The sequence below is a fragment of the Ahaetulla prasina genome, chromosome 1 (assembly GCF_028640845.1).
Source record: "Ahaetulla prasina isolate Xishuangbanna chromosome 1, ASM2864084v1, whole genome shotgun sequence".
Taxonomy (NCBI): Eukaryota; Metazoa; Chordata; class Lepidosauria; order Squamata; family Colubridae; genus Ahaetulla; species Ahaetulla prasina.
Window position 1 is genome coordinate 270,334,737 of NC_080539.1, and position 15,414 is coordinate 270,350,150.

The following is a 15,414-nucleotide window of genomic DNA, read 5'->3' on the forward strand; positions in this document are numbered from 1 at the left end:
TCAGAGTAGTTCAATTAAACTAAAGCGAATTCCTCCCAACACAATTCCTCAGTCTTATCACCAACCTTGGTCCAATTAGACAAACTGCCAAAGGCCTTTCTTGGCAAAAGTTCAAGAAAACCAATACAAAACAAATGCAACAAGACAAAGCTATCAACACTGTTTTCCGGCAAAGAGCCCAAAAGCCATTACTGGTGTTTTAAGCCCTATGGGAGGGGCCAATCATTTCTTGGCCTTACTCCCGAGTCGTCCTCTTTGCTTTAGCTGCTCTTGGCTTCTGGCAGCTCTTCTCATATGTGCATTAGGAACAGACTCCTCCTGTTCCTCTGCCTCACTACTGTCAGCCTCTGGAGGCTCTGGAGTCCACACATCACTCCCCGATGGCCCTGCCCCACCTCTGCCTCCGATGCAGAGCCCTCATCCGGGCCTTCCCCAGCCACCTGGACTAGTCCATGTTCTTCCTCAGCCTCATCTGATAAAGTCTGACTCCATTGCCAGCTCCGCAGGCTGCTGGCAGACCACAACAGATACATATTCCCACACAAACACAAAACATGGAAAATAGATCAGAATGGCATGCCAAAAAACACAGGTATGCAAAGCGGTTTATTGAAGATGACTTCAGGTTTATAATTATAAACCATAGATATATAAAAATGGATAATGGGATCACCCGGGGTCTTTTTTAAACTAATTATATAACAAATATCAAATTATAGCAATGAACCACTTCAGGCATTCGTTCATCAGATGGTACATTTTTAACTGAAATTCACCAGTCATGAAATATAAGATACTCTCAATTTGGATATACTGTAATTCCAAACATTTCATTTTATAAAGTTGTCCAAGCTCTTTGCGCGGCGTCTGTTTTTCCAGTTACCAACATCTGTGCATGTAATAAATGTATTTTTCATTGTATCATATTTCTGTAACAAAAAGATCTGTTGAAGTATTTTAAGACTAATTCACCAAATTCTTTCAACTTTATTCCAAGCTAGAAGAATAAAATCTAAAATCCACAGAACCAATGTCTAGTGCCAACAAGCTGTGAAAATGCAGAAATGAACTTCCAGACTATTTAAAGATAAATAAACTAACCCACTATCTTTTAGTGCTAAGCCATTGAACAGCTTTGGGGAAAGAAGCAATAGGTAAAGCCATGAAGCTGGGATTTTCACATAATCTCTTTACACCACACATACTCATTCCGTTCTTAAATAGAGTTGTTCCATTCTCTTCGTGAAATGTGATCATTTTAAATCTGTTAGTCTCACTCTTCATTTGCAATTATAATTTATTATTGAATTAAAAGAAACTGTGTGATTCATTAACCAGATGAAGATAGTTATCAGAGTGGATGGTTATCAGTCTGGGATGTTCCAGGCTTCATGAATACGACCATGGCAAAAGAAAAGAAAGACTTCATTCTCCAGTAATATAACTGACTATTATGTCAGCTCCAACCATCCTTTGTAATATTCTTAGCTTCAAAAGAGAGCAGAGATGATCCTCAGCCATTCCTCATAAAGTGATACATGGTGATGCAAAGTCAACAGAAGCAATTTCTCAAACTCGGGATATGACATTGCTTTATTTTTAAAATGGGCTTAGCAAAAAGTACGGTATATGCTTGCTCATCAACATGTGTTTTGCAGGCAGCTTGAATTAAATGCAACAATATAATATTTAAAAATAGCAATACGATATTGCTAAAAAGCTTTCCTTCTTAATTAATTGGAAAATAAAGCCAACTATAGCTCAGTCTTTAAGAGATTTTTCTCAGAACAAATATCCAAGTTGTTTAAGAGGCCTTTTTGAATAAAAAATTCCAGCCTTGAAGACAATGAAAAATAAGCTTCTAAGGAGCTATGCTCAGGAGTCTTTTTCAGAGTCAAGGGGCCACCACTGAGAAAGCCCTGTCGTTCAGAGCAACTGAGTTTGCTTCAGCTAAGGATCTTAAGAAATGACCACATCTCAAGGATCAAATGGATATACATGTCCAAAGGCAATCTTTTAAATTTACTGACTTTAGGCTATTAAGGACTTTATTGGCAGAAAAAACTACATGTAAACCACATGAAGGAAGGCAAATATATGTGTCCCAGACTAGAGAGAAGTTCCCTGAAGATGGGCTCCAGAATGAGTCCAAAAGCTCGAAAGACAAAATCTCTGATCCTGGTAACTAACCCAGATTGGATCCTGCTACATGTAAACTAGATCTAGAAATTGACAGTACAGGAGGGCCTCAACCAGAGGTGGGTTTCAGCAGGTTCTGAGCGGTTCTGGAGAACCGGTAGCGGAAATTTTGAGTAGTTCAGAGAACCGGTAGGAAAAATTCTGATTGGCCCTGCCCTATCTATTCTCTGCCTCCCAAGTCCCAGCTGATTGGGAGGAAATGGGGATTTTGCAGTATCCTTCCCCTGGAGTGGGGTGGGAATGGAGAATTGAATGTGTGTCTTTATTCATTGCAATGTGAGGTTACCAATGGGTTTGGGGTCTCCTTGTCTGACCACTTACTTGAGTTCTTGCAATCTGAATTACATTGGAAGTATCTCCCACCCCCAAGCAATCTTTACAATGCATAATTTGTCCTTTATCCAGTCTCAGTTGTGGTCATATAGAGGTCTACTTCACATTTTTATGAAAATGTGGTATATAGTTTTATCTGGTTTTATTTGAGCTGAATTTCCCGGGAGCCTAATCCATATTCTTCATTATATTTTAAGCAAATAGACCTTGTCCAATCTTAATATTGGGACAGCTATTTGCAAAAATGTTCACAATGGTAAATACTGCCTTTTCCTTGCTTATAAGTTCCAGAGAAGTAGTTTTATTTAATGCATTGTCTGCTATGACGCAAAGCATAGGTGTTAATTTATATTGCTGCAACTGATATTCAGTACTGGCATGGTACTGCATTCCTCTCACTCTAATTAAACATTATCCCTGAGTAAGAAATTTTCAGTTGAACCCTTCTGGCAACATCCAGAATTTGCTGTGGCTCTCTAATGCTCTGGACAGATGCCCTCGTTTTAATAACAGAGCAATCTGCTTGTCTGCATCCCATCTGTCTGAAAGCATTATAGTCAGAGTACCACATCCTTCAGACCAATTTTGCTAACTTCCATTATAGCTGCTTTCTCAGAATATGAAAGAGGTTAGGGATGCAAGCTGCTTATAGATACATTTAACTCTTTTCTTCTTCTTTTGTATTCCAATCTTACCATTGCAAAGGCCTTTCATACATGCTTAAAGCTGTGAATCTTAAAGGCCTTTTCTTAAGTCTGTGTCTTACAGCTGAAGCCCATATGATAACCACAACGTGTGCTGTTCAGAACATTAAATGGACAAATGTAATGTTAAAATGCACCAAACAAAAACGACTGGGGTGGGAAAGTGTTTTAACTATTATGAATCTGATATTCCTAGGTCCAGCATTTTATTGCTAAGCTAGATAGTGCCTTACATTAATCACAACCAGACCAAGGTAACAGATAGTAGACTTACATGGACAGTACACAATTGCATGTTTCTTGTGCTTCCCCTCCCTCCAGAATTCAGGGTAAATATACATGGCAAAGCCGTCCCAATTTTTGTCTCACAACAATCTTGTAAGGTAAATTGGTACAGCTTTTTCTGAAGAGTTCTTTGATTAAGGAGACAAATCTCGAGGAAATATTGTGATTATTATAATATTAACACCTATACATCAAACAGGAAGAAACGTTTTTTCTACTATTCTCCAATGTATCCTGAGGTATTAAATAAGAAATAGGCAGCTTGCACCTGGACTTTTTGAAACTTTAACCATGTCCCCATAATTTCAAAATAGAAATACAGGTAGTCCTCAGCTTACGACCACAACTGAGCTCAACATTTATGTTGCTAAGTGAGAAATTTGTTAAGTGAGTTTTGCCTCATTTTTACGACTTTTCTCACCAAATTTGTTAAGTGAATCACTGCAGTTCTTAAATAGTAACATGGTTCCACATTGACCTTGCTTGGTCGCAAAAGGGGATCCCATGCCATGGGACACTACAATCATCATAAATGTGAGTCAGTTGAATGTAAATCACATGATCCTGGGGATGCTGCAGCAGTCATAAGTGTGAAAAATGGTCATAAGTCACTTTTTTCAGTGCCATGGTAACTTTGAATAGAATAGAATAGAATTTTATTGGCCAAGTGTGATTGGACACACAAGGAATTTGTCTTGGTGCATATGCTCTCAGTGTACATAAAAGAAAAGATACGTTCATCAAGGTACAACATTTACAACACAATTGATGATCAATATATCAATATAAATATTATATTTATATTATATATATATATATATATATATATATATATATATATATATATATATATATATATATATATATATATATATATATATATATATATATAAAATTATATATATCAATATATAACGGTCACTAAGAGAACTGTTGTAAGCCAGGACTACCTGTGTTCTTAGAATTGTACTAGAAAGATGATTTTTGGATTTTTTTCCCCCATCACCAGAATGTGATTTGATAATAGATATATCTCACAACTTTAGAATCTGTTGATCTTGCCTGACATTCAGCTGTGCCTTTAATTGAAGTTACTTGACAAGTAGGGATTTCATTTCCCAAAGGTACAGCCACACATGCTACATTTTCCACTGATCCCTTTCATTTCCTCTAAGTAGTTTGAAAGCACTGTAATTACAATGAAAAATAACAAAGCCAGAGTTTTTCATTACTTCAACACTGCTATTGACTCAGAAAGACTGGCTTTTATCATGTGAGAAACATGTGCAATATGTTGCTACTATCTTCTGCAACAAAGTGCCATAATCTTTTTGGTGAGGGTGAGTCCCAATTACCGCAATGCAGCATTAAATATCCCATTAGGGGATATTGCCTGCCTTATCCAATGAAATGATGTTGGTTTAAGTATTCTGAACTTAGACAACCAATTGATAACAAAATCATTTTGATTGGCTGATGATTGCATTACTTTGCCACCAAACAACTTCCGTTTTCATGGTGTTATCTGTCCTCTAGAACAATAGGTTTCTTCGAAAAAATACCTAATGTACTGCAGGTAGTCCTCAACTTAAGACCACAACTGAGCCTAGAATTTATGTTGCTAAGTGAGCAATTTGTTAAGTGGGTTTTGTCCCATTTTATAACTTTTCTTGCCACATTTGTTAAGCGAATCACTGCAGTTGTTAAATTAGTCACATGGTTGTTAAGTGAAACTGGCTTCGCCATTGACTTTGCTTGTCAGAAGGTCACAAAGAATAATCACATGACCCCAGAATTCTGCAACCACCATAAATCTGAGTCAGTTGCCAATGCTGCAGTGGTCGTAAGTGTGGAAAAAAAGGTCATAAATCACTTTTTTCACTGCTGCTGTAACTTTGAACGATCACTAACTGAACTGTTGTAAGTCAAGGATTACCTGTAATAAATAAATGCTGAACTCAGTTGGTTCATGATACTCAACCCTGGGGAATGTCTGTGTAGACACTTCTTCTCATCTGAGGACTAAAATATGATGCAGGCCTTTCATACAAGTCCCATTGCCAATATTCCTGAGAATAGGGTGACTTTTTTTTTTACTTTTGCCCATTTTATATAAAATAAATTTAGAGACCTATTTCTGTGAACCTATCTACAAATCTCCATGTTGTCAGAATTATTGCCTACTCAGAGTTCTCGGGGAACCGATTGCCTTCAGTTGAACATGGTTGCAACCAGTGGTGAAATCCAAATTTTTACTACCAATTCTGTGGGCGCGCTTGGTGGGCATGGTGTGGCTTGGTGGGCGTGGCTTGGTGGGCATGGCAGGGGAAGGATACTGCAAAATCTCCATTCCCACCCTGCTCTGGAGCCAGCCAGAAGTGGTATCTGCCGGTTCTCCAAACTGCTCAAAATTTCTACTACCAGTTCTCCAGAACCTGTCAGAACCTGCTGGATTTCACCCCTGGTTGCAACCCTCTTCAGGTCCTCTCTCACTCGGTAAAGAGGAATTGGCCATGATGTTTGAAAAGTATGTTTTGGGGACAATACAGTGGTGAAATCCATTTTTTTTTACTACCGGTTTTGTGGGTGTGGCTTGGTGGATGTGGTGTGGCTTGGTGGGCATGGCTTGATGGCCATGGCAGGAGGAGGATACTGCAAAATCCCCATTACCACCCCACTCCAGGGAAGGATACTGCAAAATCTCCATTTCCACCTGTTATGTTTGGCTGGAGAACACGTGACCAGTAACCCGCAGTCGATTGGTTAACCGCCAATGCTATTGCCGGCAGGAGAATTAAGGAGCTGCGATTGGCTGAACTGTTGACAGCTCCAATATAAAAGAGCTGTCAGCTTAGAGCTCGCTCGCTCCTTGCCGTTGTTTTTCAAATACACCATCACCCCACTCCAAGGGAAGAATGCTGCAAAATCCCCATTCCCTCCTCACTCCTGGGATGGAAGGTGAGGTGGAATTCGCCAATTCTCTGAACTACTCAAATTTTCCGCTACCAGTTCTCCGAACTGATCAAAATTTCTGCTACCGGTTCTCCAGAACCTGTCAGAACCTGCTGGACTTCACCCCTGAGACAATATCAGCCTCTTGCTTAGATCTAGTTTTGTTTTTCCATGTAAAACAGGAAAGACAAGAACAATAATTCTTCCTCTGCATAACTTACCTTATTAGAAATTCAAAGGCTATGGATTGCCAAGTTAAAATGTGATTGTCTTGTTTGTGGTCAACCATATTTTAACCTGCCAATCTCTCTGTAGGGCTAAGGCGAGGTTCCGTACATCTATACATCTGATAGAATTATTTTAATTTAGCAAACCACAGTTACAGAAGTAAGAGCTGGTTTGGTGTAGTGGTTAAGGTACCAGGCTGGAAACCAGGAGACTGTAAATTCTAGTCCTGCTTTAGGCCCAAAGCCAACTGTAGATTTGGGACCAGTCTCTCACTCTCAGCTTCAGGAAAGAGGCAATGACAAATGACTTCTGAAAATCTTGCCATGAGTCAGCACTGACTCTCTCCCCCACCCACTCACCCAAAAATATTACAGAAAATAAATAAAATTCATGAAGGACAAATACTTTTCTTCCCTGAACACTTAGTGTTTAGATGTACCAAGGATTGAAACTGGACCTATTAGTACACAAAATATATATTCTATTGAATCCCACCCATCCACCCCCGCGGTGTTTGTTAATGTAGCATAACCAATATTTTTTCTCTTCACTGCTAATGCACTTGATTTATTGTATATGCCTCAGAAAAACATTTATGAGCATTGTAATGATAATTTAAAATATACTAAATATATAGAACAAACATGCCAGCAGAGCAAAAATTAATATAAAACACAAAAATCAAAGCAATAGTCAAAGTAGAAAAACTAAAACCACGCTACTAGGAGTAAACGATTGCATTTTAAGTACTAAAAACAATAAAGCTAATCACCTAAAAATAAACCCCAGTGCCTATCAACTATTGTGTGCCACTGTCAAATTATTTTTACTTGGAAGAACATTTCAAAGCTTGGGAAGTGTCACCAAAAAAACAACCTCTGTCTTATTTCCACCATAGAAACTAAAACTAAAACCAAGGGGGGAAAACTAGCATCTGACTCCTCTCCTAGGGTACCTCAACAACTATCTGTAAGATAGTTGTCAGAAACAAAAATGAGGATGCAGCAGGAAGAAACGCAATTGGAAAGCAAAGAGTGGTCAAATCAAATTTTCATTACAAATGATTATCAAATAATTGCAAGAACCACATATAGTCCTCAATTTACCACAGTTCATTTAGTGACCATTCAACATTACAACAGCACTGAAAAAAATGACTTATGACCGTTTTTTACAGTTACAACCTTTGTAGCATCCCCATGATCATGTCATCAAAATTCAGATGTTTGGCAACTGTCTGATATTTATGAGAGTTGCTGTGTCCTGAGGTCACATGATCCCCTTTTGTGACCTTCTGACAAGCAAACTCAATGGGGAAATTAGATTCACTTAACAACCGGGTTACTAACTTATCAACTGTAGTGATTCACTTAACAATCGTGGCAAGAAAGGTCGTAAAATGGGGCAAAACAAATGTCTCACTTAACAACAGAAATTTTGGGCTCAGTTGTGGTTGTAAGTCAAGGACTACCTGTATAGTAGAATCATTTACATAATTCACACATTTCTTTATTTACTTTCCATTCTATTAGTTATTCCTGCTGCAGTTCAGATTCTTAAAATATTATCAACATGTCTTTATAAATCTTTCATAGGTTACAAATATAGACAACAAGAAGAAAAAAACTGAGAAATTTAATCCAGTGTGTTTCTAAATGTGTATAAATGTGCGAGGGGGAAGGAATTTCCTTTGGTTAAGGATGTTCTGTCCCTCGTCTTTTCTTCCATCCTAACCACTTAATTACAAAGCATGTCATTGTAAAGTAGAAATGAAGTAATATTATTTTGTAGAAAAGGCACATTGTTCAAATACAAGATGTGTTTTATCAAATATGAAGAATACCGTTATTTAGTAAGTAATTGGTAGCCTTTGTTTTCCTTTGTTCAACAATGAATTTCTGAAGAATTGAACCCTATCAACAACTCAAATGAAAAATGGTGATAACGGCTTGCTTCAGACTTCGTCAAGTATCTACCACTCAGAGTTAAAATTAGCTTTTGTAAAAAAAATAAAATTAAAAAAATTAAAGTACCTTTTTCTGATAAGCAGTTGTTATATTTGTCTCACAATGAATATAAATCTATATACATGGTAAATTTTATGGTGATGAGGTGATGTGCCGTCTCATTACCATACAAGGTGACATTTCAAAGATGACCAGAAAAGGACCTGAATCCATATAAAACACTCAACATTTCAGTGATATTTTTTTTTCTGAACGCATAAATTTCTACACAAAATAATCTAACAAATTCATATATTGTAATTTCATATACTTCTTTTCAGACCCACTGCATTTACTTTATGGCAATGCATGGTTAACAATAGTACCATTACAGGCAATTCAAGGGTACCATTCCAACAGGAAATTATAAATTGTGAAAGTGTTGGGTGTTCAGAAAATGGAATTTATTATCTTCACTTAAACTAAACATGGGAAAGCAAAAACTGGTAATTCATAATTTCAATTTTGAAGGTAACCCAGATAGTTGTGGGTACTTGAACTGTTATTACCTCAAACCCTGTTCCATCAGTGGACAGGGAAAGTTTCAAGATGCTTTGTGTTTAGAGTCTTCAGAATTGCTTATTACAACTCATATGCCATTAGCAATGGACAGCTCTTAAGCAAATGTATGTAGATGTGCAAGGGAATGCAGATATGTTCAATGAGTACCTACCTATACATGAAATGCTACTAGGCTATTGTCTTTTTAGTTACTTTTGCTTAAAAATAATTAGATATTGAAATGCTGCTAAACTATACTTCTTTAATATCAAATTTATTTTCAAAATGGTTGAAAGCTCCAGTCACAGTATACTCTCTAGCTACTTCTAGAAAATAAACATTTAGGCTGGTTGCAGTTCATGTTTGAAGATGTACCGATTTGCTCAGGAAATAAAGGAAAAAAGAAAAGTTAGATAATGGTGACTAACTGGAGGAATTTAACTATGGAGTGGGATCAAGGTGTTCGTGCAACCTTGTATTTCTGGGAGGAAAGCTGTGCCAGAAATAAAGTGGAAATAATCTCAGGGATATTTATGACCACATATAAACTATGACAGGAACAATTAATCTAATATCACAGAGAGTGATTTTGTTGCAACATCCTCTCTCTTGGATCTTATGCATAGCATCGTATTTATTCTGTTATGACCAAAATGAAGGGAAACTTTATAAAGCTGCATAAAGGAATCATTCTACACAGCAGGATTATATGTGGTGTTTAGAATCTGCAGGCACAAACTCATATCCCAATGAACAGGCTGTTCCCAGCTATTAAACTAAATAGCAAATAGCAATCGTATTGATTTCCTTGGAGTAATATTTGCAACATTCCACCCAACCCATCTGCTGAGATATAAACCTGAAGAATTATTTTAAAATCTATCACCAGCACTATTTGTAAAAAAACTCTATTGGATAATCAATACCAGCCATTAACACACCCCAAACGACATCTAAAAAGCCGCGTACAACAGGTCCTATAAATACCACACACAGAACAGCACACAGTCTGCTAGGGAGAAGTTCCCTGAAGATGGGCTCCAGCATGAGTCCAAAAGCTCGGAAGTCAAAATCTCTGGTCCCAGTGACCAACCCAGACTGGATCCTGCAATTAATATTTGAACTTTTGGGTTGCACGACACACGTGTTAGCAATCTGCTAAGGACAGGACATTGTTTTTACAGACAGAAGAGATGGAGATGATACCTTTTCCAGCTGTTGGATTCCTTCTTCCACACAACATACTGAGGCCAGTGTCCGGAGTATTTGAGGATATAGGCATCTGAAGCGATCCTGACGGCAGATTTTAAGCAAGGCAACAATACCTCCTTCCTACAAGAAAAAAAAAAGTTGAAGTAAGACTACAAAAGAAGAAGAAGAAGAAGAAGAAGAAGAAGAAGAAGAAGAAGAAGAAGAAGAAGAAGAAGAAGAAGAAGAAGAAGAAGAAGAAGAAGAGGAGGAGGAGGAGGAGGAGGAGGAGGAGGAGGAGGAGGAGGAGGAGGAGGAGGAGGAGGAGGAGGAGGAGGAGGAGGAGGAGGAGGAGGAGGAGGTGGAAGAAAACATCCCAATAATACAAGTGGTTCAATAGAAGAAGCCATGTTCTAGAATCAGGTCCCAGTACACTCCCTGTGTGTTCCAATATCTGTATCAAAATACCCCCAACAAGCTTTCTAATTGCCTTTTTTTTTTAAAAAAAGCATTTTAATTAAAAATAAAGGACATCTAGTATTCTGCAAAACAAAGAAACATCCTCACGCATAATTTTTATTTCCAGGAATGTTTCTGGACTCCAGGTAAACCCCAGAGGCATTTTTAGAAAATAAAATGGTGGTTGGCTGTGACTCAGTACTTGTTTGGCAGTGTGCCTCAAGTTCAGGAAAAAATAATAGTAATAGAAAGCATCTAAGAGATTATATGAAGTAATGGAGAATAACTTCATTTCTGCTAAATAAGTATTTGGTGATTGGTTGAGCCTATTACAGTAGCCATAAAATGGTCTCCAAATTCCAAATGTGTGGATTAATCCAAAAGCACAGATTGCTGAAGGAGAAGCCAGACAACCATTTATCACAAATGTTTGTGGGGGAGGGGTGTGATGCAGTGTTTTAAATGGTTCCTTCCAACTCTATCGTTTTATTATTGTCCTTTTAGTAGTTCCTGCTTAACACCTATCACAATCACAGGAAGTAAACCATGAATTGAAAATTAAGCAAACTGCTTAATTTTGCCCAGGCCAATTCTTTGTATAGTGACTACCTGCATAGACCCAGTTCACGGTTTATTCAGCAATTAGGTTCTCATCTGTTAAAAAATATGTGTTTTAGTCCTTAAAGTTTAAAGTCTCCTGGTGCAACAGAAACATAGCTACTTATCTCAGCTTTATCGCAAAATAAAATTAAACTGTTTCTAGTAGTTTGAATGTCTCTAAATTGATGCTAAAACTGAATGCTCTCTAGAGGACATTGTTTTATTAGTTCTCAAGACAAGGAAACAACAGAGAGAGAGGGAGGGGGGGGTCCCCCAACTGTGTGTGTGCCTGAGGCAGGATTAGAATTTACTGCCTCCAGGTTTCTAATCTGATGCTTTAACCATTAAACCAGGGGTCAGCAACCTGCGGCTCTGGAGCTGCATGTGGCTCTTTCACCCCTCTCCTGCAGCTCCCTGTCACTCAAAATATGCGTCACAACCACCAATGTGCAACATCCGCCAGCATGCAATTTATTGAGCTTTTCAACCCCCGGTAGGCCAATCACGAATAAATCCAAGAAAAGAAAAGTTTCAGAAGAAAACAGAATGTTTAATTCAACTACATATGCTAGTTTTTTGGCCGCTCAAGAAATAGTCAGGCACGGGAAGGGTTTTGTGGCTCTTATCTGTGGGAAACAGGTCCAAATGGCTCTTTGAGTATTTAAGGTTGCAGATTCCTGCATTAAACCAATTGGTTGTCTTCATTCCTTTATTCCACTAATAAAATCTATGTGCCTCCTTGCCAAATGGTGGCACATTTATCCATTCCAAACTCCGTTGCAATATTTTGGCTGTGTATACAGCACTGAGCAGCAATTCCATTTTAGGTGTTTTGCCATATAGCTTCAGGTCATCCATGTAAAGGAAGTGTTTTTCCCTTGCAGATGGTTTTGATGTTGGGTAGTCATGGCCTAAATTGTTCAGTATTGTGATAAATGAATCAATGCAGTGACAGACAGCAGTGAGGAGAGTGGGTCTCCTTGAAAGATTCATCTCTTGATATTAACTGCTCCCAGTTTATCATCATTGACCAACAACTATGCCTTCCATTCACACAAAACGTCTGATGTTTCTACTGATTCCTGTTATTTCTAGGCACTTGATTATTTAATCATGTTTTAGGGAGTGAAATGGATTTTTATAATCAATGCAAAGTACATTCAGGTTGGTCTTCTTTTTCTTGCAGTTTTCCAAAATCATCTTTTTAATTAGAAGCTGGGCTTTTGTTTCTCTGTTGAGCTGATCTTTTGTTTTATTATTATTTTACAATCTAGTTTGTAACACTGATGTTCCCAGATAGTCTTTCATTCAAAAACTAATTAGATCCAATCCATTCTAAGCTCCAAGCCAATCTCTAGCAACCTTCTGAAGGTTCAATACAAGAACTGGCTAGTGTAGAAATAATCTTGAATCTGCTTAGCCCTACAGAGAGTTTATTACTGACTAGATGGGAATTATTTGCAGATAAATGTAATTAGGATTTTGATCTAAATGGTTTTCAGTTTTGTGAAATAATCCTTTTTCATTTGTAGTATATGGCTACAAAGCAATTCAGAAAGCTTTATTGGCACAGATACAACCAAAAATGTGAATGAAATTCTATTGATTTCTGGAATTAATACCACAAGCAAAGACTTTATTTTCAAATCACTCACTCTTGAAGTCACTGCAGTTGGGCGCTATATGCAATAGCAAAAGCACATCGATTGCTATGAACATTGTTACATATAAAAATAGCTTGATGGTTCTTTGTATGCCACTTTTAATCTTGAAAAATGGAAACAATAGATTACTCATTTAGTGCCTTCAGTCAATCGCTGTTCCTGATGACTATGTAGACAAATGATTTGGAGATTTTTCAGAAGTGCCATTGTCTTCTTCCTAGGTCTGAGAGAGAGAGTCATTGGCCTCCAGCTGGCTTTGTGCCTACAAACTTAGTCTTTTGGTTTCTGGCCTGGGGCCTTTAACCAAACTGCCTCTTTATTATTTATTAGGATAATTTATATCTTGTCCTTTTAAAATAAAAAATCTTCCCAAAGGAGCTTTAAAACAATGAGCATTGAAGAATCCCTTTGCCAGGAGAGACATTATTTTTAATAACTTTCTATTCTGGGAGAAAGCAAATATCTGAGTAACCAGCTCATCATCTCTGGAAAGTGAGAGGGCACCATACTGCATTGGCACTGCAAACCATGTTCTAGGCCAGGGGTCTCCAACCTTGGCAACTTTAAGACTTGTGGACTTCGACTCCCAGAATCCTGGGAGTTGAAGTCCACAAGTCTTAAAGTTGCCACGGTTGAAAACCCCCATTCTAGGCCATAGTAGTTCTTTCTTCTGGTCTGCTTCCACCAAGAACAAGTCTGAAGATTTCAAACAAACATTTGCTTGGCAAATAAAAAGGTTTGAATAACTATCTTTGCGATAATGTTAAGAGAGTCAGTCAACTATACCGGATGCTCTTTCAGATATACTACATCCAGCCAAGTTCATAATTTTAATTTTGTTCAATCATGCTTAAGAGAGATAAACTCTTCATTCATGGGTAGGAAGTGAGGATAAACATAATTGCTTTATCCCTCTTTATCCTCATCCTCGCTGTTCTTTACATGTAGAAAATAACTGAAGTGCATAATCCTTTTGCAATCATCATAATGTTGGAAACTTGGCATAAACCATTAAAGGGTTATCATCCCTGCTGCTTTTATTTCTTTTTGCAAAAAAAAAATATAATGAAACAGTTGCAGGTGTTTTTAATACTTCTCTATTATAGCCTAAGGATATTTCCCACCCACCCCCAGATAATCTCTTTCAATCTCAAAGTGGTTCAAGTTAAATTCAGTCTGAAATCTTGGCCTTGGTATTTGCTGATTAGATTAGCTTTTCATTACAGAAATGGCTAATATTTACTAAGTTTATAAAAGTAAAAAGTTGAGACTGTAATTTTTGTATTTTACCATGCTGAAAAAAGTTCAATGCTTTTTTTTTTCCTTTTCCCCTTCATTCTTTTTTTTTTAAGGTCATGTCTTTATTTTATTTATTTATTTATTTATTTATTTATTTATTTATTTATTTATTTATTTATTTATTTATTTGTCACAATAGTATATGTAAGCGTAAGCAAGAAATAACTATACAATATATAAGCATATATATAAGCATAAGTATAAAAAAGAAAAACTATATGAATTGGATACAATCAAAGGGAACATTAGGACAGGAACAGTAGGCACGTTTTACTCTTATGCACGCCCTTTACAGACTTCTTAGGAATGGGGTGAGGTCAATAGTAGATAGTTTTTGGTTAAAGTTTTGGGGATTTTGGGAAGAGATCACAGAGTCAGGTAGTCAATTCCAGGCATTAACAACTCTATTACTGAAGTCATGTTTTCTGCAGTCAAGATTGGAGCGGTTCACATTAAGTTTAAATCTATTGTGTGCTCGTGTAATGTTGCGATTGAAGCTGAAGTAGTCTTCAACTGGAAGGATATTGTAGCAGATTATTCTGTGAGTTAAACTCAGGTCATATCGAAGGCGGCGGAGTTCTAAATTTTCTAAATCCAGTATTTCTAATCTGATGGTATAAGGTATTTTATTGTATTCAGAGGAGTGGAGAACTCTTTTTGTAAAACATTTTTGGACTCGCTCAATTGTATTAATGTCCGAAATGAGGTATGGGTTCCAGATAGACGAGCTGTATTCAAGAATTGGTCTAGCAAATGTTTTATATGCTTTGGTTAGTAGTGTAGTGTTTCTGGAGAAGAAGCTATGCAAGATTAAGTTTACAACTCTTAAAGCCTTTTTTGCAATGTAGTTGCAGTGGGCTTTGGCACAGGGATCATTTGATATGAAAACTCCAAGGTCTTTAATAGGGTGGGGGTCATCTATAAGATTCTTTTTTCCAATGTGTAAGACAGAGCATTTGTTGGAGATTTGGAGTTGCCACGTTTTTGACCATTCCG

General features: G+C 37.4%; 1 protein-coding gene across 2 annotated transcripts in view; it reads right to left on the reverse strand.

Moving 5' to 3' along the window:
• Nucleotides 1-15,414, reverse strand: part of INSC (INSC spindle orientation adaptor protein) — a 143,225-nt gene that overhangs the window by 51,527 nt on the left and 76,284 nt on the right. For both annotated transcript variants that reach the window (XM_058159126.1, XM_058159135.1), the window contains one exon: nt 10,415-10,540. In XM_058159126.1, coding sequence (XP_058015109.1) covers nt 10,415-10,540 — 126 coding nt within the window. The remainder of the gene's footprint in view (nt 1-10,414; nt 10,541-15,414) is intronic.